Source organism: Cervus canadensis, chromosome 26, assembly GCF_019320065.1.
Source record: "Cervus canadensis isolate Bull #8, Minnesota chromosome 26, ASM1932006v1, whole genome shotgun sequence".
Classification (NCBI taxonomy): domain Eukaryota; kingdom Metazoa; phylum Chordata; class Mammalia; order Artiodactyla; family Cervidae; genus Cervus; species Cervus canadensis.
In genome coordinates, this window is record NC_057411.1 from 49,638,628 (window position 1) to 49,665,628 (window position 27,001).

General features: G+C 52.4%; 2 protein-coding genes across 30 annotated transcripts in view; both read right to left on the minus strand.

Annotated features, from left to right (window-relative positions):
* Positions 1-10,978, minus strand: part of AFAP1 (actin filament associated protein 1) — a 147,780-nt gene extending 136,802 nt beyond the window's left edge. The window contains exon 1 of one of the 2 annotated variants that reach the window (XM_043447567.1): positions 10,749-10,978. The gene's annotated coding sequence lies outside the window, so the exon portion shown is untranslated. The remainder of the gene's footprint in view (positions 1-10,748) is intronic. The other variant, XM_043447566.1, reaches the window with a different exon arrangement.
* A 12,768-nt stretch (positions 10,979-23,746) lies between these two features.
* ABLIM2 (actin binding LIM protein family member 2) overlaps positions 23,747-27,001 on the minus strand; it is a 158,666-nt gene continuing 155,411 nt past the window's right edge. For all 28 annotated transcript variants that reach the window (XR_006265654.1, XM_043447917.1, XM_043447941.1 and 25 more), the window contains one exon: positions 23,747-25,515. Coding sequence is in view for 27 of the 28 variants with exons in the window: in XM_043447917.1 (XP_043303852.1) it covers positions 25,402-25,515 (114 nt within the window). In the remaining variant the exon portion in view is untranslated. The remainder of the gene's footprint in view (positions 25,516-27,001) is intronic.

Sequence of the window (27,001 nt, forward strand, 5' to 3'; positions counted from 1 at the left end):
TCAGACTTCATATGTTGAAACCTAGCCCCCAGTGTCTCAGTATTAGAGGAATGGGGCCTCTGGGAAGTGATTAGGTCATGAGGGTGGGGTGCCCCTGGAGGGGATTAGCTCCCTCAGAAAAGAGACCCCAGCCAGCGCCCGTGTCCCTCCAACACATGAGGACACGGCCAGAGATGCTGTCTGTGAGCCAGGACGCAGGCCCTCACTGGACACAGAATCGGCCAGCACCCTGAGCTCAGACTTCCAGCCTCCAGAACGGTGAGAAAGAAATTCCTGTTGTTCATAAAGCACCCAGTCTATATGTTCTGTTACAGCAACCTAAACAAGCTAAGACAGTGGGTCACACTTTAAGCACAGGAAAACTCAAATGATTAACCCGTCTAGAGAAAAAAACTCAACTCACTTAGGACTGCCCAACACACAAATTTGTATTCATTGGGAAGATGGGATTTTAAAAGAAAGCATCATGCCCCATGTCCCCAAGAACCGTCCCTGACTCTCATGGTTAAATTAATTCAGAATCACATGCTGAAAATGTTTAGGCAAACCCTTGAAGGGTTTCAAAAGTCATTCAAAAAGTAGGGCTCCAAAATGACTTTCATATGTAGTCTTTCTCTTGGACATTCACCACAAAGCTCTTCATCAAACGTCCCCGAGAAGGCACTCTGTCCTGTTCCCAAGAAGTCACTTCTATAACTTCCTGACAGAAAGGTCCATGCTAGATGACAACCCCAAACCTAACTCTACCTGAAGTCGCTCAGTCGTGTCCGATTCTTTGTGATCCCATGGACTGCAGCCTACCAGGCTCCTCCGTCCATGGGATTTTCCAGGCAAGAATACTGGAGTGGGTTGCCATTTCTTTCTCTAGGAGATCTTCCCGACCCAGGGACTGAACCCAGGTCTCCCGACGCTTTACCACCTGGCCACCAGGGAAGTCTACCTACCGTGGCTAAAAACGCCCATCGTTTGGGAATTCCCTGGCTGCTCAGCGGTTAGGACTCTGAGCCTTCACTGCTATCGGAGAACTAAGATCCCACAAACCATACAGCACGGCCAAAAAAGAAAAATTTAAAAAAAAAATACCCCTCATCTGTCACACCATCATTTAACGTCCAGAGCTAGAATCCATCATTATTACTACTTCTTTTTCCTTTTCTTGATAAACTTACAAGTAAAGTATTAACACAACCCAAAAAAAGGAGGCTCCTCAATGCCACTGCCCCCAGAGACTGCATACGCCTTGGGCACTGTCAGGTAAAAAGAAACAGGATTCCAAACTCTGAACCCACTGATGGCAGCTCCTCACAGGATACAGAGGGGACAATCTTACGTGCACAAAGCAGATGGCAAAGTCAGCTGCAGCCTGGCGATGAGTGGAAAAGAAATGTTTTCAACGGAGGTATCTGAAGACATACAAAAGCTATCTTCTAGGGACTTCCCTGGTGGTCCAATGGTTAGGACTTTGTGTTCCACTGAAGGGGGCGTAAGTTCAATCCCTGGTGGGGGAAGTGAGATCCCGTATGACTTAAGAGTGTGGGGGGAAAAAAAAGTCTTCTAATACCAACAAGGACCAAAAGCTGTCTTTTCTCCATATTAGAAAATAGATAATGGGCCAAATGGAAATTTTCCCTTCAAACTACGGCAGTGTGATAAAACTACTCTCAAATCCTTTGGGTTTTATTAGATAATCAAGCTGAAAAGCCATGAAAAGATAAACTTTTCCTCCAGGACGCAGGGTGTAATAAAACCTCTGACCACCATCCTTGAAACAAGGAAAGACGGGTTTTTGTTTTTGTCTTAAATATTTTCAGGGACTTTGAAGGAGCTCCTGAAATTAAAATAATCATGGCAACACAAAATTCAAAGAAGGGTTTAGAGAAGTTGGAGAAATCTCCCCAGTGGGAAAACAAAAAGACAAAGAAATGGGAAAAGAGAAGGACTGAAGGAGATTGAGGATAAAGGACAGGAGTCCACAGACGGAAGAGGTCCACCTGGCTCCCAGTGCAGTGGACGACACATAGTCCACATCTCGGCACGGCCACCGTGACATCTGCAAACATGAGGAACAGCCCTGCAGAATTTACACAGAGCAAGACACAGGTCACAATCAAAGGAATGGCTCTGGGCACATCGACTGCCACCTTGACATTGAAAGTCAACTGAACAGCGTCTTCCAAACTCTGCAGGAAAATGATTTCTAGCCCAGGAGTCTACACTCAGCCAAACTGACCGTTAAACACGAGAGTAAAACGTTCCAACATTATGTCGTCAGTCACTCAGTCGTGTCCGGCTCCACGACCCCATGGACTGTAACGCACCAAGCTCCTCTGTCCAAGGGATTCTCCAGGCAACAGTACTGCAGTGGGTTGCCATTTCCTTAGAAGTTCTCAAAAAAAATTATGTCTTAGAAAGCTGCTGGTGAACATGCTCAACCAAAACAAGAGAGAAAACTTAAAAAATAAGAAAGCATCTTATTTGGGAAAGAGGTAAAAGAAATCCTCAGGGCAGCAGGGAATGTGCAGCAGGCCTGGGAAGCAACCAATCTGGAGAAAATCAGGGCTTCCCTGAACCTGGGTATTGTTCAGCGGACTCTGTCTGCAGTTCACGTGACAGAGGAGACACAGGTTCAATCCCTGGGTCAGGAAGATCCCCCAGAGGAGGAAATGGCAACCCACTCCAGGATTCTTGCCTGGGAAATCTCATGGACAGAAAAGCCTGGCAGGCTACAGTCCAAAGGGTCGCAGAGTCGGACACAACCAAGTGGCTAAACCACCAGCAGGTGGGTGACAGGCTCAGAAAAAATCATCCTAATAAAAGGACAGAATGGACTATTCCTTGTTGTGTGTGAACCTACAGAGGGGGAGATTTACACTTTGAGGGGCTGTTTTTAGCACAGAAAACTAAGCAAAACATAGCAGGGCAAGTCTCAACTCTAGAAAAAAAGGTAAAAACGATAAAAGAAGGGAACTGTAAGCAAAGCAGACGATCTATCTCAGCTGTGAATAATGTTCCCAGAATCATAGTAGGTCCTGCTGAATATTTAACCAAAACCTTTAACGTAATTATACTGAGAGGACAGAGGAAAAAGATGTGGGTGGTAGGAGGAGGGAATAGGTGACCCAAATTGTCTTCTTCCTAAGCAGGAAGCCTCACACAGAATCTGGAAGAAACTGCTAAAACACTGAAAGCGGGAGGCCTCGGGGGACGGGAATCAGGGTGGAGAAGGGTGGGGTAGGTGACTGCTGGGTTTTTGTTCTAAGTCCTGTAGAACTTTTGACTCTTAAAACTATGCGCCTGTGTAACTGTTTAAAATGGGGTATTTCATTTTTAAACAAAATCTGATACTTGACTAGCAAGAATATCAGATTAAGCAGTGTGTTCTTAAACTTTCTGGAATCCAACGCCTTCGAAAAAGAACAGAGAGCTATAAATCCTCCCCCCAGTAAACACACACACAAAGACACACAGCATTTCTGCACAGGGTATCAGGCAGCCAGTAAATTCCTGAAGGCTGAGTTAAAAAGCCTTAGGATTCTAGATTCTGATTTCTTACAGAGGGAAAAAAAATTGTAATGAAAAACTATTAAAAACACCTACATGATCCAATTCCAGGAGACAGTGAAGGACAGAGAGCCTGGCGTGCTGCAGTCCCTGGGGTCACAAAGAGTCAGACAGGACTTTGCGACCACACAACAACAACATGAACAAACAAGATCATGTTGTTGTTTATTCAGCCCCTAAGTCGTGTCTGACTTTGGGACTCCATGAGGTCATGCTTGGTCTTAAACGCTCGTGACCATCACCTGTTGCTTCCTTGACCACAAGACACACCCCACTGCAAACCATCAATGAAAGTATGAACTCTGTTTCCTGGGCTTTGCTTCAGTCTTGAAACAGATGCTCTGAAGTTCAGGAATGTGAATCCCCGTTGGGTCGACTCAGCTGTTTTCACTGGAGAAACGGACATGGAATTGTGCACTCTTCACCCCAAGAGGAAAAGTCCTTCACATCCCAAATCCCACACGTGGCTGTTTTTTCCAACAGAGGAATTACTTTAATGACTTCTTGGCAAAACTTCTATAATCAGAGCAGCCCATCCATTTAAATACTCCAAAACGCAAAATTTACTCTGTTTCTTTCTCACTGACCTGCTGCTATAAACTCCACCATCAGCTCAAGGGTGAGTCAGATGAACTGTCTTGTCATTTAACAGGAATCTTAATGGTCCTAACAATTTGCTTAAAATACCGATGCCTTTTATTTATTGTGAACTGAGGGCAACAATACCAGTGTCACTGGATGCTGTCATAAATGGATTGGGTAATTGTGGGAGGCAGAATAACGACTCCCCAAGATGACCACGTGCTAATCCCTGGGCTCTGTGATTATGTCATATTACCTGACAAAAAGCACTTTGCTACAGACCTCAGACAGGGGTCCCAGACAGACGCCCCTGGGAGCCGGGGGCAGCCTCCCAGCTGGCAGCCAGCAAGGAAACAGGGGCCTCGGGCTGACAGGTGGCCTCAACCATATTTGACGGACAATGTGAATGAGCTTGCAAGCAACTGTCCCTCAGATTCTCCAGTAAGGAACACAGCCTTGCAGACACCTTGTTTTTTGCCTGACGAGACCCAAGTTAGAACTCTATATACTGTAGGGTAATAAATCTGTGTTGTTGTAAGCCACTCAGCTTGGGGCAATGTTACAGCAGCCGAGGAAAGCCACACAGCCGTATATGTGAAAACACCCAGCAGTGTCTGTCACATCCTCGACATTCAACAAGAGTCAACTGACTCCCTTAAATCAAAAGATAGGAATGGGGGCTTCCCTGGTGGTCTAGTGGTTCAGACTGCACGCTTCCCCTGCAAGGGGCACAGGTTTGATCCCTGGTGGGGGAACTTAAATCCTACATGCCATACAGCCAAAAAAATAGCAAAGGAAAGGTCATACTCCATCCAAAACAACAGAGATCACAGGCTTGTTCTGATACATGCAGATGTGGGGAGTTATAAACTGTCCAGAACGTCTACACACAGTCCAGGCTTCAGGTAACTCACTGCCTTTGCTTTAACTTATAAACCTTCCATTGCCTGTCTTACCTGACGAACTCTAAGCACCACAGTGGAGAGTAAACGCTGGACTGTGTGCGCCCTGGCCCCCAGACGTCCGGCAGACCCCTGGCAGCACCTACTCCCTGCACTGAGTTGCGCCCAGGTCTGCCTCTCCCGCTACTACAAGCCTCCAGCTCTTCTCCAATGAGGCACTGGGTCCCCCCTTCCAGTGTCCACAGGCCGCCCGCCCTCAGGCACATCACAGGCCATCTAGGCCCATGTCCGTCAAACTGTGTGACAGTGTCACTCATCACCTGGGGCTACAGTGTTGGGTCTTTGTGGACTAGTGCTGGATTTTATCAGCCCTTGTATTTGCCTCCTGCCGATGCCTGGGGCATCAGAGATCCTCAGAGCTGGTGGAGAGGAAGGGAAAGGCAGCCTTGCCTGGTGGACGGGAGACCCTGCAGTCTCCAAGGTGCCATGAGAAGAGAAGGCCCGAGGACTCCAGGGGGCTGAGGTCAGCTACCCCCTGACCCCCGCGGCTCACGCTCCACGGCATTTCAGACGTGAGCCCGCCGGCACTTTTGTTGATCGTGACCTGGCAATGCCTGCTGCCTTTCCCAACCTCAAGACAGGTCCCTTAGGAACGGAAATGCCCAGCCATCAGGCTTCATTAAAGGAAGGTTCACAGGAACATGAACCGGGGAGAGACGTAAGACAGAGACCGTTAAAGGCTACAGTCTGCATGTTCCGTAGCCTTACTTTCAAAAGAGTAACATCTCTGAAACTTGAATTGGATGTTCCCTCAAAAGGCTAAGATATCAAACAATACTGGCCAATTAAAGATAGAAAACAATCCTACATGAAGTTGCCTGATACCCTTCAAGTTATGGACCATCTGTATATTAAACATCTGGAGTTTAAAAAAAAAAAACCTAGACTCATTACATTCTTAATGAAGCATTATCTTTTAATCCTTGGCAACATATTTTACACCTTACAAAATTCTGTTATATACAGGATTTCATTTTATCCTCAGGACAATCTCCTGAGCTAGGGAGGGAAACTAAAGTTCAAGGAAGTAATTGACCTTAACAAATGCCTTCCTGGGGCCAAGCTTCCTGTGCAAAAAGTACTGGAGTAAGTTATCTTGAATATATTATTCATATTATATCCTGTCAACATTCAAAACGGTTTTGATGTAGCCTGTAATAATAGGCACATATATGATAAGATCTTTAAAACGGAAAACAAAGAGGGAAAAGCCATTTGGTAGCTGGTGTGGGATGCAGGCGGGGTGGGGCAGAGCGGGTAACAGCAAAGACTTAGATTTATAGCTTAAGAAAAAAATTTCTCTCTGAACTTCTAGTTCTAAAAAAAGAATACTTAAACAAGATGATTTAGAGAATATCATAAACTAAAAAAGGGGGGAGGTACCATCAGTTCTTTAAGGTGAGGTGAAGTCAGCTCTCTAATGAGGCCCCCAGGGAAGAGCTGGTCAACCCGCTTCTTCCAGTGGAGAACAGGAGGAAGGACAGCCAAAAGCACAGCTCAAACACTACCTCCTCCATCCCCAGGCAACCTCTTCTCTGAACGCTCCCTCTTCATTTAATCCATATAAAAACCAGTCCTACCTGCAGAACAAGTAGTAATGAGCTTTCAGAGAAAATATTAAGACAATCTCAGAAAACCACAAAGAAAACCTACTTGCATTTCTGAAGACGGCTCCCAAAATATGTGTGTGCTTAGTCGCTCAGTCGTGTCCAAATCTGTGTGACTCCATGCACTGTAGCCCGCCAGGCTCCTCTGTCCATGGGATTCTCCAGCAAGAACACTGGAGCGAGTAGCCATTCCCTTCTCCAGGGGATCTTCCCGACCCAAGGATCAAACTTGGGTTTCCCTTATTGCAGACAGATTCTTTACCATCTGAGCCACCAGGGAACAAGACAAACCACATGGAGTGCATACATATATAAAACAATGCACTTTTTAATGTATTATATTAATTAAATGCTGCAAATCAAAATAAAGACAAAAAATGCTACTTAATGTGAAAATATAATTTGGTGGCATCCCTCCTTGACCAAACAGCTACCATCTATGTTTAATCCCTGTAATCACCCAAATAAGAATAGCAGAGAAAACTGTGTTGTGTATCCCTTCAACAACAGACATGTGGCTTTAAAAGAATCAAGCACATCAAATTCCCACCTTGCCAAACATAATTGGAAGGGAGATTAATATTTTAAAGGACTAATTACTATATTCTTTAGAATTGAAGCTTTATAGGTCATTTAACATGATGCAAATTTGCAACTAATAATTTTAAACTATGCTTTAATCCATTACACAAAGCCACAAACACCCACTCAAGGTACTCCCCACGTTCACTCATCTCATACTCTCCAAATTAAAATCTCCGTTAGAAAGAGACTCACAGATTTAGAAACTGAACTTATGGTTGCTGGGGGGAAGGGATAGTTAGGGACTTTGGGAAGGTCATGTACACACTGCTATATTTAAAATGGATAACCAACAAGGACCTATTATATAGTACATGGAACTCTGTTCAATGTTATGTGCCAGCCTGGATGGGAGAGGGGTTTGGGGCAGAACGGATACATGTATAGGTATGGCTGAGTCCTTTAAATGTTCACCTGAAACTACCACAACATTGTTAAATCAGCTATACCCCAACACGAAATAAAAATAAAATTTAAAAAATAAAATAAAATCTCTATTAGAGATTGGGGCATAAAAAAGCCTGCAGTTGGCCGACTTCATATGACACTCAAAAGATCAGCAACATGCTCCTGCCAAGAGTTCTGAACCCAACAACTTCATTAAGGAAAACTTCAAACCAATTTGACAGAGCACAGATGTTGCAAGTAAAATGCAATTATGAAGAATATGCAAGACAGTATCAAGTAGTTGCCAAAGCTTCCATCCACAGTGTCTTTCAACTCTGAGACAAAGAATACACCCACAACTAAACTTTGTGGAAAGAAACCACAAAACTTTCACTTTAGAACCTACATTTTAAAGGATCTCCATTATTTATACCACTGCCACTGACAGAACTTTCCTCTGCTGTATTTGGTTGAAAGAATTAAAGGTTTAGGGCTGACAAAGTTCTTACCTAGTTTAAAACCCTCGAAGGTGAGGAAACTGAAGCCCAGTGGTTTTGCAGGAACAAACAGCGGCTTCATTCCAGAGCCAGACTCAGACCAAATAAATTCAAGTACTCCACACCGTGCAACAAACACAGTGATAGCAACTGTTCATCTGAAAGTCCTTAGGAGAGCTGAGGAATTGCAGATTTTAAATCACAGGAAAGACTTGGATCCAGGGTGGAGAAAAGGGGCCTCTCCTTCAAACAGACCTCATTCTCTCTGGGTACAGCAGCAAACCACCCTGTCCTTGAAGACCACGGCTCTCAGAGGGCAGGACGAGAAGATGTCAGGGGAGCCTTCAGAAAGAAGGTGTCACCTAAACTGATACTGTAAGAATGGCCAAACGAAGCTGGAAGCCCTGGAGCTGGGTGCACGGAGGGGAGACAGAAGAGTGAGCGGAGACAAGGCAGAGCGAAAGGCCAGCCGGCTAAGTCTGGACTTTATAACAGCGACAGCTGCAGTTATGGCCACATTTCCATCTTGCATTTCTGTTATTTATACCCTGTCCGTTCACAAAGAATTTCCATTTGGATATTAAAGTTACTTGTGTCTATAGCAGTTTTCTGTCTTTGACCAGGACGCTCTGAAAAGGAAAAAGACTGACCTGTTAGACACTGCATTCCCCAGGGGAAAAGAATCACTTCCCCTGGAACATAATAGGTGTTTTCATACAAGGGTAAATGAATGACCCACAGCCTCACCCCCTCTATTCCTTGCATAAACCTGACCTCTAACTGTAACTGCCTTGGCCTCATTCCGCGGGTGTGGATTCCCCTCCTTCAAACGCACTCTCCAGCCCGCCAAATTCTTGGGAAAGTTTTCTTCCACTCTCCAGGCGCTGAGAGCTGCAAAGTTAAATCTGGCTTTCCAGACTCTTTTTTTTTTTTTCTTCTTCCCAATCCTAACGGAAGAAATCAAGAAGCGCCGGGCAGAGGGACCAGGCTCCCTCCAATCAGAGCCGGCTCCCGCCGGGCCGGCCGAGTCTCGCGCCCCAGCAGGAAACGCCGGCCGCAACCCCGACGCGCGGTCCCCCGGCGGCGCAGTGACAGCCCCGCGCTCCCCGGGGACCGGGCCTGGGAGAGGGGCGGGTTCCGGGGCCAGTGCCGCCGCTTCAGTTCACACGGCAAAGGAGACAATAAAAGAGCGGCTCAGCTGTCCGACTCCAGCCAAATGCTTCTCCCCCACGTACAAGCCTATTGCAGCCCGACCGGCGCCGCTCCCCGCGCAGGGACACCCGTCGACACATGGAAACCCCTAAGACACACACGCGCGCGCGCACCGTTGTGGGAAAAGGGGAGCGTGTCCCCGGACCGATCCACCCCCCAAGCCGCGTGGCGGGGGGTGGGGGGGGTCGGGGAGGGGAGGCGTAGGGACGGGGCACAGCCCCCCAACTCGCAGGGGGGCCAAGACACCGAGCGCACGGGTCCACGCGGAGCCACCCTCGGTGACCCACAAACACTCTGAGCCCCTCACTCTCGGAGTGACCAGAATCCTTACGATCGGCGGCCCACGCAGTCACCCTCAGTGAGACACCGCGAACCAGTCACCCGGTGGAGGTAAGGTGTGTGTGTGGGGGGGGGGGGGGCGACAAAGACAGTCTCCCACTCCCAGGATGTCCGGGGTCCCCTCGTGCGAAGGCCCACCCAAGCTGCCTTCGGGCGACAACCGCGCGAGCCAGCCACCCTAGGGAGGGAGCGGAGACCGAGGCAGTGTCCCCGCCCTCAGGATGACAAGGACCCCGCGCGGGGGGCATCACCGGGCGATCCCCGAGGAGTCCTGGCGGGCGCGAAGCCCCCTCGGAGCCACCCCGAAGCCGAGACAATGCCCGGCGCCCGGACGCGCGATGGTCGGTTCCGCTCCGCGACCCTGTCCCCGCTTGGCCCTCAGGGCGGCGGCCGACACCTCGGGCAAGCGACCCCGCGGCGCCCCGCTCGGATGTGCCACACCCAGGGGGGGACCCCCGTCCGACCCCGGGATCCCTGCCTTCTCGGAGACCCCTGCCGCCTGGGACCCCAGTCCGGCCCCGGGACCCCCGCCCGGTTCTGGGACCCCAATCCGGCCCTGGGACCCCCGCCCAGCCCGGGACCCCTGCCTTTTCGGAGACCCCTGTCTCCTGGGACCCCAGTCCGGGCCCGGGAGCCCCGCCCGACCCCAGGATCCCAGTCCGGCCCCGGGAGCCCCGTCCGACTCGAGAGCCCTGCCCTCCTCCCCGTCCGGCCCTGGGGACCCCAGCCCGGCTCTGGGACCCCAGTCTGGCCCCGGGACCCCCGTCCGGCTCTGGGACCCCAGTCTGGCCCTGGGGACCCTGTCCGGCTCTGGGACCCCAATTCGGCCCCGGGACCCCCGCCCGACTCGAGACCCCTGCCCCACCCTGGACCCCGCCCGGGTCTGGGACCCCTGACTCCCGAGGATCCCCCGACCGCCCGGGACCGCCGCTTGGCCGTGAGACCCTCTCCCAGCCCCGGAGCCCGTGTCCGACCGGGGGGCCCCACGCCCGGCCCGGCCCAGCCGCCCGCCGCCTCACCTCAGGCCGCCGCCGGGGCAGCGATCGCTACTAGCCGGAGGCCGCCCTGGCCGATACAGGAGGAGCCGAGCAGCCGGCAGAGCCGCTGCCGCCGCCGCAACAATGGAGCCCCGGGGCGGGGCCGCCTCGCAGCCGCCTCAGCTGGTCCCAACTCAGGCTAGCGCTCCGGCTCCTCAGGAGCAGCGGCCGCCGAAAGGCTGCGACCGGGCTTGGGCTCCGCGCAGGCGCACTCGCCCCGCCCGCGACACGATGCTCCGCCCCTGGCTGCTCCTCGGCGTTCGGGGACCGCCCCCCGGCCAATAGGGAGGGAGCTGGCCGCGGTGGGCGGGGCCTGGGGAAACAAAGGGAGGTGGGGCGGGGCCGCTCCGGGGCGGGGCTGCGGGGGTCCCTGCAGCCAGAGCTCCCGGAACCTCGGTCCACCCCGGTCCGACCCGGGACCGCCCGGCGTCAAGTCCACCCGGGGTCCGCTCAGCGAGACCTTGGCCATACCAGACCCGGAACTCAAGTTTATGGAATTGGCTCTCTTTCAGTTCGGCTCAGTCGCTCAGCCTTGTCGTACTCTTCCCGACCCCATGGACTGCAGCTCGCCAGGCCTCCCTGTCCATCACCAACTCCCGGAGCTTGTTCAAAGTCATATCCATTGAGTCGGTGATGCCATCTAACCATCGCATCCTCTGTCGTCCCCTTCTCCCGCCTTCAATCTTTCCCAGCATCTGGGTCTTTTCTAATGAGTCAGTTCTTTGCATCATGTGGCCAAAGTGTTGGAGCTTCTGCTTCAGGATCAGCCCTTCCAGTGAATATTCAGGACTGATTTCATTTAGTATGGTCCTCTTTACAGAAAGGGAAACTGAGGCCCAAGGAGGGAGACCTCCTGGCCCCCAAGCCACCTGTGCTTAAGCTGCTCAAACATGTCCGACTCTTGCAACCCCATAGACTGGAGCCAGCCAGGCTCCTCTGTCCATGGGATTCTCCAGGCAAGAATACTGGAATGGGTTGACATTTCCTTCTCCAGGGGGTCTTCCTGAACCTAGGTCTCCTGCACGGCAGTCAGACTCTTTACCGACTGAGCTACATTTTCAAAGCCCCAAAGATGTGCGGAATGGAGTAGAGGCAAATTTGGCTCTCCCTTAAGGACCTCCCGCAGACAGGATCAGAGATTTCTGAAGGTCACTTGAAGCCACAAAACTGGCGCTCTGAACAGAGCTCTTTCCCCTTCTTGCCGCAAAGCTTGTGTCCTACGCTCTTCCCCACCTGAAGCACTCTCCTCGCCCTGCATGGCACCCCATAAGTCCAAGTACCAGTCATCCATAAAGCCTCTGTCCTCACCACCTTTGATCTTGGGTATCCTGGGACGCCAAAGTCCCCGTTTTCCTCTAGATCACTGGCGGCTCCTCCCTGGTAGCTCAGTCGGTAAAGAATCCACCTGCAATGCAGGAGACCCAGGTTCCATTCCTGGGTTGGGAAGATCCACTGGAGAAAGGGATAGGCTACGCAGTCCAGTATTTTTGGGCTTTCTTTGTGGCTCAGCTGGTAAAGAATCCACCTGCAGTTCTGGAGACCTGGGTTCGATCCCTGGGTTGGGAAGATCCCCTGGAGAAGGAAATGGCAACTCATTCTAGTATTCTTGCCTACAGAATCTCATGGACAGAGGAGCCAAGACTATAGTCCATGAGGTTGCAAGAGTTGGACACAATTTAGCGACTAAACCCCCACCCCCTGCGGCCCCTCTGGAGTCTGCACCCCTTCTCTGCCCAACCTCTCCATGCTGGGGTATTAGGGTGGCCCTTGGCTCCAATATAGACTGTCCTATTGGGAAATCTCAGCCTCTCCCAGGCCTTCAACCATCCACAGTTGTGTACGGCTCTCTGCAACCCCAGGGACTGCAGCACGCCAGGCTTCACTGTCCATCACCAACTCCCGGAGATTACTCAGACTGATGTCCGTGGAGTCAGTGATGCCACACTAACATATATATATATTTATATATAATAGATAACTAATAAGTAACTACTCTGTAGCACAGGGAACTCTACTGAGTACTCTGTAATGACTCATATGGGGAAAGAAGCTAAAAAAAAAAAGAGTGGATATATGTATATGTATAACCGAATCACTTTGCTATACAGCAGAAGCTAACATTGTAAATCAACTTGATAAAGATTTATTTCAAAAAAAAAAAAAAAGAACTCATCTTAGACTATAGGGAGAGGTTCTCTGTATAGGCTGTGCTATGAGAGGGCCTCTGGAGAACCCACCTGCAGATGTTTGGATGGTGGTAAGACCTGAGGACTGCCTCCAGCCAACAGCCAGCAAAGAGCTAGGCTCCAGCCAGGCAGTCCCATGGAAATGAATCCTGGCGCCAACTGGAAGGAGCTTGGCAGGGACTCTTCCCTGGTCAAGCCTCCAGGGGAGGACACATCCTGGCCGAAGGGTTAAGTGAAGCCTGGTGAGCCCTGAGCTGAGAACCCAACTAAAATGGGCTAAACTCTGACCCATAGAAACTGAGTTTAAAAATGTGGGTTATGTTAAGCTGCTACATTTGTGATTATTTCTTATGAAACAATAAAAAACAAGTACTAGGTCCCCTCCCCAATATACACATGCATAGCCGCCTCTACTTCTTTCTGGCAGTCACCACGATTCCACTTCTTTGTTGACCATCACTCTCTTGCCACTTGCACAAAAACTCCTTGAAGATAGAAACAGAGTGTGTCTTGCTCATTGCTGTGCGTCAACGCCCAACTCAGTTCTGTTCTAGGCAATGGGCCGAACAAAGGCAGACCAATCCACCAGTGGGTTTGCTGGCCCTACTGTCCTTACTAGCCTCCTTTTCCCCAGCCATATTCCATTAGAGACACTCCAATAGTTTACTACCTTGCCCAGTGTCCAAGGTTGTTGTTTTACAACAACAAGCATGATTTTATTTGTTTAATGATTTTATTTATTTTATTATTTATTTTTGGCTGCACTGAGTCTTCATTGGAAAATCACTGAGTCTCTTTGGAAAAGACCCTGATGCTGGGAAAGATTGAAGGCGGCAGGAGAAGGGGACGACAGAGGATGAGATGGTTGGATATCATCACTGACTCAGTGGACATGAGTTTGAATAAGCTCCGGGAGTTGGTGATGGACAGGGAGGCCTGGCAAGCTGCAGTCCATGGGGTCACAAAGAGTAGGACACGACTGAGCGACTAAACTGGGTCTTCACTGCTGCAAGGATGTCTCTCTAGTGGCGGCAAGCAGGGGCTCCTCTCCAGTTGCAGTGCCCAGGCCCCTCATTCTGGTGGCTTCTCTTGTGGAACACAGGCTCTAGAACATGAGCTCAGTAATTGTGGCGCATGGGCTTAGATGCTTGGAGGCAGGCGGACTCTTCTTGGGCCGTGTCTCCTGCATTGGAAGGCGGGCTCTTTGCCACTGGGCCACCAGGGAATCCCTGAGCCAGCATGCATTGTAGAAGCTCCTGACCTAGTTTAATACTGTGAAGGGCTATCAAATGGGGTTAGTGACCCCAGACGTCTTCCAGATTCTTCCACTAATATGTCTCTTAAGGAAGTAAATGTAATTACAGGCTATTTATATCCCAAGGTAAGCTACATTTCCATGGCACTTTTTTTTTAATCTATTTATTTTAATTGGAGGCTAATTACTTTACAGTGTTGTAGTGGTTTTTGCCATACATTCACATGAATCAGTCATGGGTGTATATGTGTTCCCCATCCTGAACCCCCCGCCCACTTCCCTCCCCATCCCATCCCTCAGGGCCGTCCCAGTGCACCAGCTTCGAGTGCCCTGTTTCATGCATTGAACCTGGACCGGCAATCCATTTCACATATGGTAATAGATACATTTCAATGCTATTCTCTCAAATCGTCCCACCCTTGCCTTCTCCCACAGAGTCCAAAAGTCTGTTCTTTATACTGGTGTTTCATTTGGTGTCTCGCATATAGGGTCATTGTTACTCCAGGACACTTTGGACGCAGTCTTCCTAAATTCTGAGACCCAGAAGGAACAGAGATCCCCTGTGGCAGCTAGGCACCAGTGAGGAATCCAACCCACGTGAGGATGTGGTGTGAGCTGCCAAGGCTGAAAGCCCACAGGGCTTTCACACGAGTCACGTATCAGTTCCTAACAAATGGCCCTGAAGCCTAGTAGTTTGAAACAACTTACACTGGGATTTCCCTGTCCATTCAGTGGTTAAGACTTTGCTTCCAATGCAAGGGATGTGGGTTTGATCCCTGGGCAGAGAACTAAGATCCCACATGCCAAGTGGCCAAAAAATTTAAAAAAAAACAAACTTACATTCCTTATCTCACCGTTTCGGTGGGTGAGCAATCTAGCAGAACTCATCCAGGCACCTCTGGTTCAAGGTCTCTCACAAAGTTGCAACCAGGCTGTTGGCTGGGGCCATGGCTTGACATGCTGGTTTGACTGGGGGGTGACTTGTTCTCATGTCACTCCAATGGCTTCTCGCAGGCCACATTCCTCACGGATGCCAGGCCTGCACATAGCCACTCCCAACACGGCAGCTGACTTGCCCCAGAGCCCCTGAGATGGAAGCCATGCGTTTCACCGGCAGTGACAGTCAAGTAGCTCCACTGTGTTCTGCAAGTTAGGAGGTCCAGCCCACAGTCAATGGGAAGGGACCACACAGGGTGGGCACACCAGGAAGCAGGGATTACTGGGGGTCTTCTCAGAGGCTGCCTACCAAGCTGCTGAACACTTAACGGTTAAAATAAAATCTTAAAAGCAGACATAGAAAACAAACACCATATTCTGGGGAATAGCAATAAGACTTACAGGGACTCCCCGGGTGGTCCAGTGGCTGGGACTCTGTGCTCTCACTGCTGAAGGCATAGATCTGATCCCTGGCTGGGATCCCACAAGCCATGTGTCATGTCCAAAAAGTAATAATAATAAAATTAATAAATTTATTTAAAAAAAAGAACCAGTAAGACTTACAGATAACTACTTACCCAAAATAATGGAAGTCAAAAAACAATGGGATATCAGTCTTATAATGTTGAAAGGAAAAAAAAAGTGTCAGTCCATCTCCCTCCCAAAACCTACAACCACTTACATGCACTGTCTTCTGTCTCCTTCATGAACGTGGCACAGTAGGAAAAGAACCCCTTCCCAACTGGTCCTAAGCATGTCATTCTCCCGTTCTGCTTGGTGCCTTTGCAAACATTGGTCCATCAAGTTAATGTGGTGGCTTGGTGTTTGGAGAAAGCATAAATTTGAGAGTAACAACAATCACCTCTTGAAACCCAGCTCTGACACCTGTATGACCTTGGCAAGTCTTTGAGCTTCTCAGAACCTCAGTAGTCTCCTTGGAAGGTAATTTTGGTTTTGAAGACTCACTGACCATCAATGCGGAGGGGGCGCTGAGGCAGAGAAGCAAAGAGAGCCAAACTTGGCCTTTACAAGAACGGGGTGGGGGCAGCCAGGAGAAAAGAGGAAAGGGGCTGTAAGGGGGAAACCATTTGCTGGGGAATGTCTAGAGGCTGTGACCGCCCAGGAAGTTTTGAACAGGGGTGTCAGAAGACAGTCCTCTCTGCCCAGCATCTCCACTAACCCAGGCTGCAGAGAGATGCTCATCCCTTGGCCTCTAGCCGCATCCTTCAGTGGAAGTCTAGCCTTGTGTGCACAGCACTGGGGTGAGGGAGGTCTTGGTCCATTAAATGAGGGCTAGTCCTGGTCTATATAAGCTTGGAGTCCAGAGAAGGGGCTGGGACAGACGGGAAACACCTGTTAAATACCTCCATATTCTCACCACATTGACCACAGAACCTCATACACTTTTGCCCAACACATGGACTAAACCACTTCAACCATAGCTACCAAGTTGTATTTTAGTGCTAAAATAAATTTCAATCACAGGTTGGTACATACATGGATTTCTGACCAGCCAATCTACCAGTGACAAAATAAAGTTATGGGTACCCTTGTCCCCTAAACCCTAAATATATCCCCGTACATTGGACTGCCTGGTCTCCAATGTCCTCTATACCACCAACATCACTCTGATTCTGGGCTGTGATGAATGCAATTGATTGACTGTGAATCCACTCATGCACGCAATCATTCAGTATTCATCTTTGGGGAGGTAATAAGCTTCCTTCATAGCTTAGTCGGTAAAGAATCCGCCTGCAATGCAGGAGACCTGGGTTGGATTCCTGGGCCAGGAAGATCCCCTAGAGAAGGCAGTGACAGCCCACTTCAGTATTCTCGCGGGCAGCAGTCCATGGTGTCACAGGAGCCGGACACGAGTTAGCGACTAAGCCACAACCACCATACGTAAGTTGTGCATCTTTTTTTTAAAGATTTATTTGTTTATTTGGGGCTGTGCTGGGTCTTCATTCCTTTTTGTGGGCTCTGCTCTAGTTGCAGTGAGCAGGGGCTACTCCTCGTTGGGGTACGTGGGCCTCTCACTGCGGTGGGGTCTCGTTGCAGAGCACGGGCGCTAGGCGCGTGGGCTTCAGTAGTTGCTGCGGTGGGCTCAGCAGTTGCGTCTCCCGGGCTCTGGAGCACAAGCTCGGCAGTTGTGGTGCATGGGCTTAGTTGCCCTCAGCATGCGGGATCTTCCCAGACCAGGGATCAAACCCGTGTCCCCTGCACTGGCGGGCAGATTCTTATCCACCGTTCCACCAGGGAAGGCCCTACGTTGTCCCATCTTTACACAAGGAAATGATTCACTCAAAAGCTTGTGCCAATAAGTAGCTTTCCCCTGGGACTCTTTATCATGAAATGATCACATAACAGACATCACTCAGTGTTGCTGGATTTGAGCCTTGTGTGGGGGAGTCAAGGAGGAAGGAAGGTGCTGGGCACTGGGGAGTGCTTGGGTTTAGAGCTTGGTAGTCCTGGGCTGGGATCCCAGCACCTCTGCTCAGCAGTCATGTGACTGTAGGTGAGTTACTTAGTGTTTCTGAGCCTCAGGTTGCTCATTTATATAATGGGTGCTAGTTAAGTTAGATGATAAAGGGTATGTTAATGAAACTCCTAGTCCCACACCTGACATGCAATTGTACATGACCATTACAGAGGATGCACACGTGTGCTTTGGTCTGAATCCTAGCCTGTTAGTTAATAGCTGCAAGCTCTTGGGCCATTTACGTAATTTCTCTGAGCCTCAGTTTCCTCATTGGAAGGACTGATGCTGAAGCTGAAGCTCCAATGATTTGGCCACTTGATGCAAAAAGCCAACTCATTGGAAAAGACCTTGATGCGGGGAAAGATTGAAGGCAGGAGGAGAAGGGGGCAACAGAGGGTGAGATGGTTGGATGGCATCACCGACTCGGTGGACATGAGTTTGGGAGGGAGATGAGAAGATGCCGATCAAGAAACAAGGGTGCCAGACAAGGAGGGGTAAAGAAGAGTCTGGAGAGGGATCAATGGCCAGATGGTGCCCGCGAAGGAGTCGGAGGACGGGCCACAGAAGTCCCCATGCTGAGGTCTCCAGGCAGGGGCGGGCACAGTCCAGCTTGCACTGCAGACCAGCTGCTGCACGTCCCTGAGGACGGACTGGAGGAAGACGTGGTGTGTAGGTATCAGGTCAGGGAGGTATCGGGCCCTGGAGGCAGGAGGCATGCTTAGGAGGCCGCACTTGCTGTGTGGAGCGCTCAGAAATGACGTACCCCTGAGGATGGTTCACGGTACTCAGACGGGAGAAAAGGAAGCTTCTATTATTCATGAAAACTGGCTCGGTAACAGCCCACAGCCTGGCCATCACTGGACAGGCACTGATCTCTCTCATTTAATTTGTCAGAAGTGCTCTTACACGGGAACGCGCCGTCTCAGCCCGTGGGCCGGGAACCGGGCCAGTTCGTGATCACTCAGCCCTGGTGATGACTTACCCAACACCAGGCTTTCTTCCACTCTGGAAGGTGGGGGTCGGGGAGGGGGAGACCAGGGGTCCAGGGGTCGAAGGAAACTGACCTCTGGAATGACCCAGCTCTCACCTGTGTAGTAGACAGGTTTCCCTCTAGAGGGGCAATGACAAGGGTGGAGGTGATGTAGGGGAGGGGTCTGGAAAGGAGGGTGGCGGCCTTGGAGGAGGCCTGAGGACAGGTGGGAGCAGTGGGGTTGGGGGGAGGGGGCAGGGCTGGGCCAGGAGGAGCCTACCCATCCCCTACGGAAGCCCGACGATCAGGGTACCTCAGCGCCCCTGGGGCCGGTGGGCCGTCTAGGGAGCCTTGTGAGCTAAGTGTGACCGGAAGTGACCTCAGTACCACATGGCCAGGCCTCCTGGCCTGGGACAAAGTCCTCCCCGTGCAGGACACAGCTGGCCACTGCCATCATTGGCACAGTGGGGAGTGTCCCTGACTGTCCGCACGGACAAATGCTTCTCTGGACGGTGAGGCAGGGAGCCGCTGGTCTGGTCTGAGGACGACCTGAGCCCAAGCTCTGCCCAGGGATCTCGGGGCAGGCTTGCTCAGGCAGGCATCCGTGGGACGATGCCCCTTATTCAAAGGCAGAGGGCAAGCTTTAGATCTTTCGTCTGACATTCCCAGCTGGGTCACTGTGCCTCAGTTTCCCCATGTGTAGAGTGGGGATTAGGAAGGATCTCACAGTATTATTGTAAGGACCCCAGGTGCTCAGAACAGGGAGAGGCAGAGAGCGAGAGCTGGAAATCGATGCTACACTGATTCACTTTTCCACCTCCTGCGGGAGCCGTGCCCAGGCCAGGACCCAGGCGGGGGTTTTCGGCATAGGCCCGGAGCCCATTCTCCTTCTGCTTGCCCGGGGAGGTGGGCTCACGGGCAGTCTCCTCCCATTGCACTGGCCAGTGGGGGTGCTTCTACCACCCCCTTCACCACCGGCTGTCACCTGGTGGAAATCTATGTCCAGGAGCAGGTGGGGAAAGAGGTGGACCATCCTTGCAGATTTTTCTGATCTAAAACACACTGAACAACATCTTCCAGCTCAGCTGTTCCAGAAGATTTGGACTGGGGCTCTGGGATCTGATGCACCAAGGGAAATGATACAGTCCCTGCTTACTCATCCATCTCCCATTGGTTCTCAGCCGGCTCAGAACCCAGAGCGGGGTGGGTGGGGTTAAACAGCCCCAAGCCATCCACAGGGCCACTCACGGTGTCCCCCCCGCTGGTGATGGCCCCTCCAGTTCTGTCTCCTTTCTGCTTCCCTCTCTCGCTCTCCTGACCGACTATCCCATGTGCCCTCTCTCTACCGTGTGGGCCCCGCTGGCTCGCGCTCGGGGGGTTGTCCCCTGCTTTTGTCCACCTCCCTTGACTCATGCAACTCATAGTGCAGCTCCCTGAGACAGTGCTGACTGGGTGGGCCATGTCCATGCAGAGTGAAGCCAGAGGCCGTGTGGGGTCACCAGGAAGTCCAGGGCCTCAGGGGCCACCCTCGGTCCAATCGCCTGTGCCGGGGGCAGCAGGTAATGGGCAGGACACGGTGAATTGTGGGTAAAGCGCCTTCAGGAGGGGACACAGAACATGGCAAAGACTGGAAGGGGCTGGAGGTCATGTGGTGAGGCGGGCAGATGGGCATGACGAATGAGGACGGCAAGCCTCATTCACCAAGCCTCACGCACCAAGAGCATGGTGACAGGGGCAGCTGGGGGCTTCCTGCCAAGAGCCACCAAAGGTGCGGGGAGGGGTGGTGTTGACTGCGGGGACAAGAAGGTCTTGGAGAGCCTGGGCTGCAGAGCTGGGAGTGCCCACCAATCGTGCTGGCTGGCTTCTCAACACATGAGTGCTGTGTTCCCAGATGCCTTTGCAGTCGGATGGAGTCACGTGACCACCTCTGGCCAATGAGTGGGACTGGTGGTGACACGTGTCCCTTCTGAGCCAAACCCTAAGATGGGCAGTGTGACTTGCCTGGCCGTCTTCCTCCTCTCATTCAAAGCAGTGAATTCTGCAGCTCTGGGTTCAGATTTCAGTGGCTTAGGAGGCACAGCTACCCTGGGAGAAGGTTCCAGAAAGAAAGGCTGGAGGCTGACATCTCCCCACCCCCTGGGTCCCAGGGCTTCTGACACAGGCCCAGGCTGAGGCTGGTTTGGGAAGGTTGGTGCCGGTGGCAGACACCAAGGCTGGCATGGAAAATGGGACTGGACTTGGCTTGGGGCTTTGGGGTGGGCAGCTCCTTAGAACCTAGGACCACTGAAGCTCGGGTGGTGGGCATGAGCTCTGAGGCACACAGGCTAGCCTACCAAACCTCCAGCACCCAAGACAGTGCCAGGCACAGACAGTGCATACTCTAAATGACCCTACACCCTGGGCACCAAATGGCACTCCTCTAGACAGAATGACAGGTCCCGAGCCTACCGAGGGATCCAGTCTCTACGGTCAAGGCAGCAGAAGTTTCTAATCTTCTAGGTTTGTGCTGTCTCACTGGAAGCTGCTAGTCACCTGTGGCTGCTTAAACTTAACTTTAATGAAAATTTAACTCCCTAGTCACACCAGTCACACTTCAAATGCTAGTGGCTGTCGTACTGGGCAGAGTGGGTACAGAACATTTTGCAGAAAGTTCTTTTGGGTTGGACTGTTCTCAGCACTGACACCTGGGAAAACTTTGGGCTCTCATCTCATTACCAAGTACTCCAGTGACATCCTGGGTCACAGAGCACTGCTGTAAAATTGCCAGCCCTCTCGGAGGGAAAGTGTCAGTAAACAGACAAGAAGAATGTGCTGGAGAATGCTATTCAACAACCTGTGATAAACCATGATGGAAAAGAATGTGAAAAAGAACATACATATGATTATAACTGAATCACTTTGCTGCACAGCAGAAATTAACACCACATTATAAATCAGCTAAAAAATCCTAAAGGAAATCAATCCTGAATATTCACTGGAAGGACTGATGCTGAAATTAAATCTCTGATATTTTGACCACCTGACGTGAAGAGAAGACTCACGAAAAGATTCTGTTGGTGGGAAAGATTGAAGGCAGGAGAAGGGGACAACAGAGGCTGAGGTGGTTGGATGGCATCATTGACTCAATGGACATGAGTTTGAGCAAGCACCAGGAGACAGTGAAGGGCAGGGAAGCCTGGTGTGCTGTGGTCCATGGAGTTGCAAGGAGTCGGACACGACTGAGCCACTCAACAACAATAAATCAACTATACTTCAATAAAATGAATTCTTAAAAATAACCAAATTAAAAGAAGAGAGAAAATACAAGATATCCCCAAATAAAAGTGAAAATGTGATTTGGGAGAAGAAAGAGAAAGAGAAGAATGTGTTGACATACGGGCAGGCATGATGACCTCCGGGTATGGGTGGGGAAATTCCTGGAGTCAGCAGCGGGCCTGTCTGAGAGTCTGAGTAAACTCTGGGAGTTGGTGATGGACAGGGAGGCCTGGCGTGCTGCAGTTCATGGGGTCGCAAAGAGTCAGACACGACTGAGTGACTGAACTGAACTGAACTGAACTGAACTGTCTGAGGTGGGAACTTCAGAGCTGAACCGAGAGGGGAGAGTGGGGCTCCACCTGGAAAACAAGCAGCAGCCCCAGGCCCTGGGAAGGAGGAGAGTGAGTGTAAAAGCTCAGGGCTTGTGCCGAGGGAAGGCAGCATAGCTGTGGCTTACGGGAGGGGGCAGAGTGCCGGCCACAGAAGGTGCTGTTGGGACCTTGACATGATCTGACCGGTGGCCGTGAAGCATCACTGCAGCTGTCAGGTGGGAAATGACCTGCTCCCAGGCAAGACTGGGACCAGAATTCTGATTGGGAAGCTGTGTTCACTCAGGTGAGAGCTGAGAGTAGAGGGTATATGGTCAGGGTGACCACGTACCTGGTTGGCATGGGACAGGCCCGGTGTACACTGTGTCCCAGGGCCATTGGTGACTACCACCTTCTAGTCTTGGGCTGTTTTCTGATCTGGATAATTCCGAGCAGGTGTCTGCTGAGATGGAGAGATGAAGAGACATGCTTCGGGTGAATCCAGGACCTCTGATGGGCCATCCTTGGGAGGGAGGGAAATGCTCTCATTTCTGACTTGCATCACCGAGTATACCAAGATGGGGCGCAGTATGTACATGTGGACAGGCTTTGGGGGCTTCGTGAGAGTCATTACTGTCATTGCAATAAGATTAGAGATTGCTGTGGGTTAAATTGTGTCCCCAGATTCACAGCTGATGCCCAAATCTCTTGTGTGACGCAGGAGGGGGCCTGTGGGAGGTGATCAGATTGTGAGTGTGAGGCCCTCAACAAGGGGGTTAGTGCCCTTGTAAGAAGCTGGCTAGGTGAGAAGAGAGATGCTATCTGCTAGCTGAGGACCCAGCCCACACATCTGAGAGCAGAAAGGGGCCTCTTGCCGGAACCTGGCCCGACCAGCACTCTGACCAACACCAAGAGAACTCAGCGTTTTGTTGTCTGAGGCTCCTGTCTGCAGTTTTGGTTAGAGCAGCTTGAGAGAACGGAGGTGGCGGTTACAGACTGTTTCATCCCAGGGCAGCAGCTGCTAACCTACTGGGCAGGTGCCCGTCCTTTCCTTAGCCACGAGCTCCAGGGCCACAACCAACAGCCTGTTTGCGGATCCTGGGATGCCATCTCCAGCCCTGTATCCACTGCTGTCCCCTCAGCCCAGAACACCCATCCCTTTGTTGGCCTCCAGGTATGCAGCCTCATCTGGCAAGACCTACATTTGGCAGTGCCTTCTCAGAAAGCCTCCGCTGACCTCTGGGGTATTTATGGGGCCCCCTTGGGGACATGCTCCAAAGGGTCATTCTTATCATGGTCGGTATGCTGGTCTGTCTTCCTGGCCTGATGGGGGTGGGTATCAGCATCTCTCCTGTCAGCACTTTGGCCTGGGTGAAGGGCTCCTGGGTGAGGGGCTTAGGGCCCCAGCCCGAGGGGCTGCCCCTACCACGGCTGTCCTAGGGCCATCCCGAGGCCGACACGGGGTCTGTCCCCCCCACCCCCGGCTCCATGCCCACTTCCAGGACGACCACTTTTAGCAGATGCCCTCCCCAGGCGCTGGCGGCAGAAGGGGGCCCGTGGCTGGAAATGACAGGCGTTTATAAGAAGTGGCTTTTCACTTTCACAAGTTAGAATACATCATCCTTTATTTTTTCCAGGCTCCCCTGGTCTGACAAGACGCTCACTAGTGAGAAAATAGGGGTTTCCAGAGGCTCGGGCTCAGATCGCGACACGGAGGGAAGCATATGCTTGGTGCTGAGAAACCCCCTCCCAGGCCAAGCCTCGCTGGAGAGCCGGGCGCACAGCAGGACTACAGGGGCGGAGTCACGCGGACGGAACAGACGGACGTCCAGGACGCACAGACGGACGCGGGGCACGAAGGCGGGGCCCACACTCCGGGACACCGTGCAGTGTTTCACAGGCCCCTCGATGCATTGTACAAACGTTCAGGTAACCACACTCTACCCGCGTGGTTGGCAGGTCTCCCTGCCGACTTGGCCGATCTCGGCAGCATCTCCCATCCCGTCTTCCCGGAGGGTCCGGGTGTCGTCGGTCTCAGGACTGGACACCAGCCTTCCCTCGCCGGGGGGTTTACGGGGAGAGGGGGGCAAAGGGGGACTCCACCGGCCACGTGACGAAGAGGGTGCGCTGAAAGCTGCATCAAGCGTTATCCGGGACCATGGGAACCCTTAACTGGGGGGCTTTGGCCATCAGGGGAGGATGTTTTCTGCAAGACTTGGAAAACGACAGCGAGAAACAGTGTGGCCGTACTTAAGGGGTCCTTACAAACCGCGGTATGGGGTGTGTGGGCGGGTTTCTGCCTTTCGGGGTGCCTGTGTGACAGGCCAAAAAGAAAAAAAAGAAAAAAAAAGCACAAAGGAAACGGACAAGGAGTCCTGTGTATTAGGAACACACATGAAACCTGGAACACAGATGCGACGGTGGAGAATAAGGCTGGCGCGCTCCCTCTCAGCGGGACCATAAAATTAAACTCTTTATATATGTCGTCTTTGTGTTTAAGTAGGCTCTACTCTTTAACAAAATAAAAACTTCTGTGTTAACTTTAAAGATATCGTTTAGGCATCTAAGGGATGACCTGGAAGAGGAACGCAGCGCACGGGATCCCCGGCAGAAGGTGCGCCTTCGGGTTGAAGGTCCTCCCTAAACACAGATTCATCACGAAGGCTGCAAACCGCCCCCCATGCTTCTGACGGCCCCGGGGAGGCCCGGGGCGGGGGACGGGGGCCTGTGTGCCAGGCCGTGCCTCCCAGGCTGAGCAGGGAAGCGGGGCCATGGACACCAGGAGCAGGGTGCCCACACCGTAACCCGTCAGCGCCCGTCACTGATTAAGCCCCTCAGGCGTCCACTCCCGTCCTCTGTGTACCCCGGGGGCCCAGTGCGGGGAGGGCACTGCAGGGAGGTGGGAGGGTGGGCTGCGTGCGTCTAAGTGGTCCTGCGTCTCCGGGCAGCGACCTCGCCGCATCTTCCTTCCTGATGGCAAGAGGCAGCGGGGTAGGACAGTGCAAAGCCAGGGGTCTGGGCGGCAGACTATGCGTGGGGGCGGTGCTGGCAGAAACCAGAAACGGGGGCTCTACCTGCTATGGGACCTCCTCCCGCCCCCAGTGCCCCCCAACCGGCCCTTCCTAGGCGCCCACCGCCCACCCGCCCACGGTGGACACAGAGAAGCCAGAGCCGAGGGCAAGAGAGGGGGGTCTGGTGGTTCCCGCAGGCACACCCGTGGGCAGGGCCCCCCACCCCCCAGCAGCATCAGAACAGCAGGGCTTTCTTCTTGAGGTCGTTCCTCTTCCAGAGGGCCAGGCGGTCGAACTCTTCCATGCTCATCCCAAACACTTCTCGGAACTCCTCGGGCGACAGGTGTCTCTGAAAATGAAAAGGGCAACCCAGAGGGGGGCAGTGAGCGACCTGGCCAAGCGCCCCTGGAGGCGGGACCTGCAGAGAGGATGGGGGGGTCTCCCTGGGCACACCTGGCTCCCCAGCTTCCCTCTGCATCCCCACCGGTCTGCTCTGCAGGGCACAGAAGCTGGCCCAGAGGAAAGAGGGATGGTGAGGGGACCCACGGTGAGCAGCTGCCAAGCAGGGGCCAGAGCCCTGACTCCCGACACCTGCAGAAGCGTCTCCCACCGCAGACTGAGCGCAAATCAGGCCTGGAAATGGTAGGGAGTGTGCACACGTGGTCACGTGTACCGTTTCATGTCCTTCTCACGGCTGCTGTCTGAGCAGGAAGTGTCCCCATGGCTCGCGCGAGGACACGGAGGCAGACAGGCCTAGGCCTCACTTCAAATCCTCCCTTTCCCCCCACCCCACCTCTGGTCTGTGACCCCAAGTGAGCTTCCTGTCTCTCTGAGCCCCAGTCCTGGCGGGCACAATGGGGAAGCCGGACAGTGTTAAGGGCACCAGCGCCAGCTAGCCCCCTGGAGTCTTAGCCTACTCGCATGTAAATGGGGTCACCCTGGCACCCCCAGAGTTTCGGGGTGAACGGGTCAGCCCAGGTCAGCTCCAGGGCTGAACCCGGCCCTGGGCAGGAACAGTGAGCCCTGGACACAGTTATTACAACCTGAGATAGAGCCACCTCTGTCGCCACTTGACGCCACCTGAATTCTAGACTCTTCCTTGCAGGGAAGGAAGGTGTCTACTCCCTTCACCCCCATGTCTGTCTTCCTCAGCTGGTGCTGCATAACTTCTTCTTGTCCTTTAAGACCCGGCTCAGGTGGGCACGGCACCCTCTCCTGGGGGGCTTCCCGGGAGGAGTGAGGCCAGCCACCCCCCCCCCCAGCCTGGGAGGAGATGGGGAGAAAATGGAAAGGGGGGTGGACAGCCTGCAGCAGGAGGGGTCGAGCTCCAGCCCCGGAGGACCTGGTTCAAAACCCCCTCCCACCCCCATGTAAGAAGTGTGGCTTCTGCACGGCTGCGTGGAAACCAGCCTGGCCGTTCCTCCGCACGCTTAGCAGAAGCACCTCAAGACCCAGCAGATCCCAAAAGACCAAAACCAGGGACTTGCACGGGTTCCTTCACACCCGTGTTCACAGCAGATTATCCACACCGGTCCAAAACCGGAACAACCCAAGTGCCCGCGGAAGGACAAAGGGACACACAAGACTCGGTCGATTCAGACTCTGGAACGTGACTGAGGAGTACTCAGTCGCGCCTGATGCTTTGCGAGCCCACGGACTATAGCCGGCCAGGCTCCTCTGTCCATGGGGATTCTCCAGGCAAGAACACTGGCGTGGGTAGCCATGCCCTCCTCCAGGGAATCTTCCCGACCCAGGGATCAAAAACCTGGTCTCCTGCACCTGCTGCATCGGCAGGCAGGTTCTTTATCACTGGTGCCACCGGGAACATGATTCAT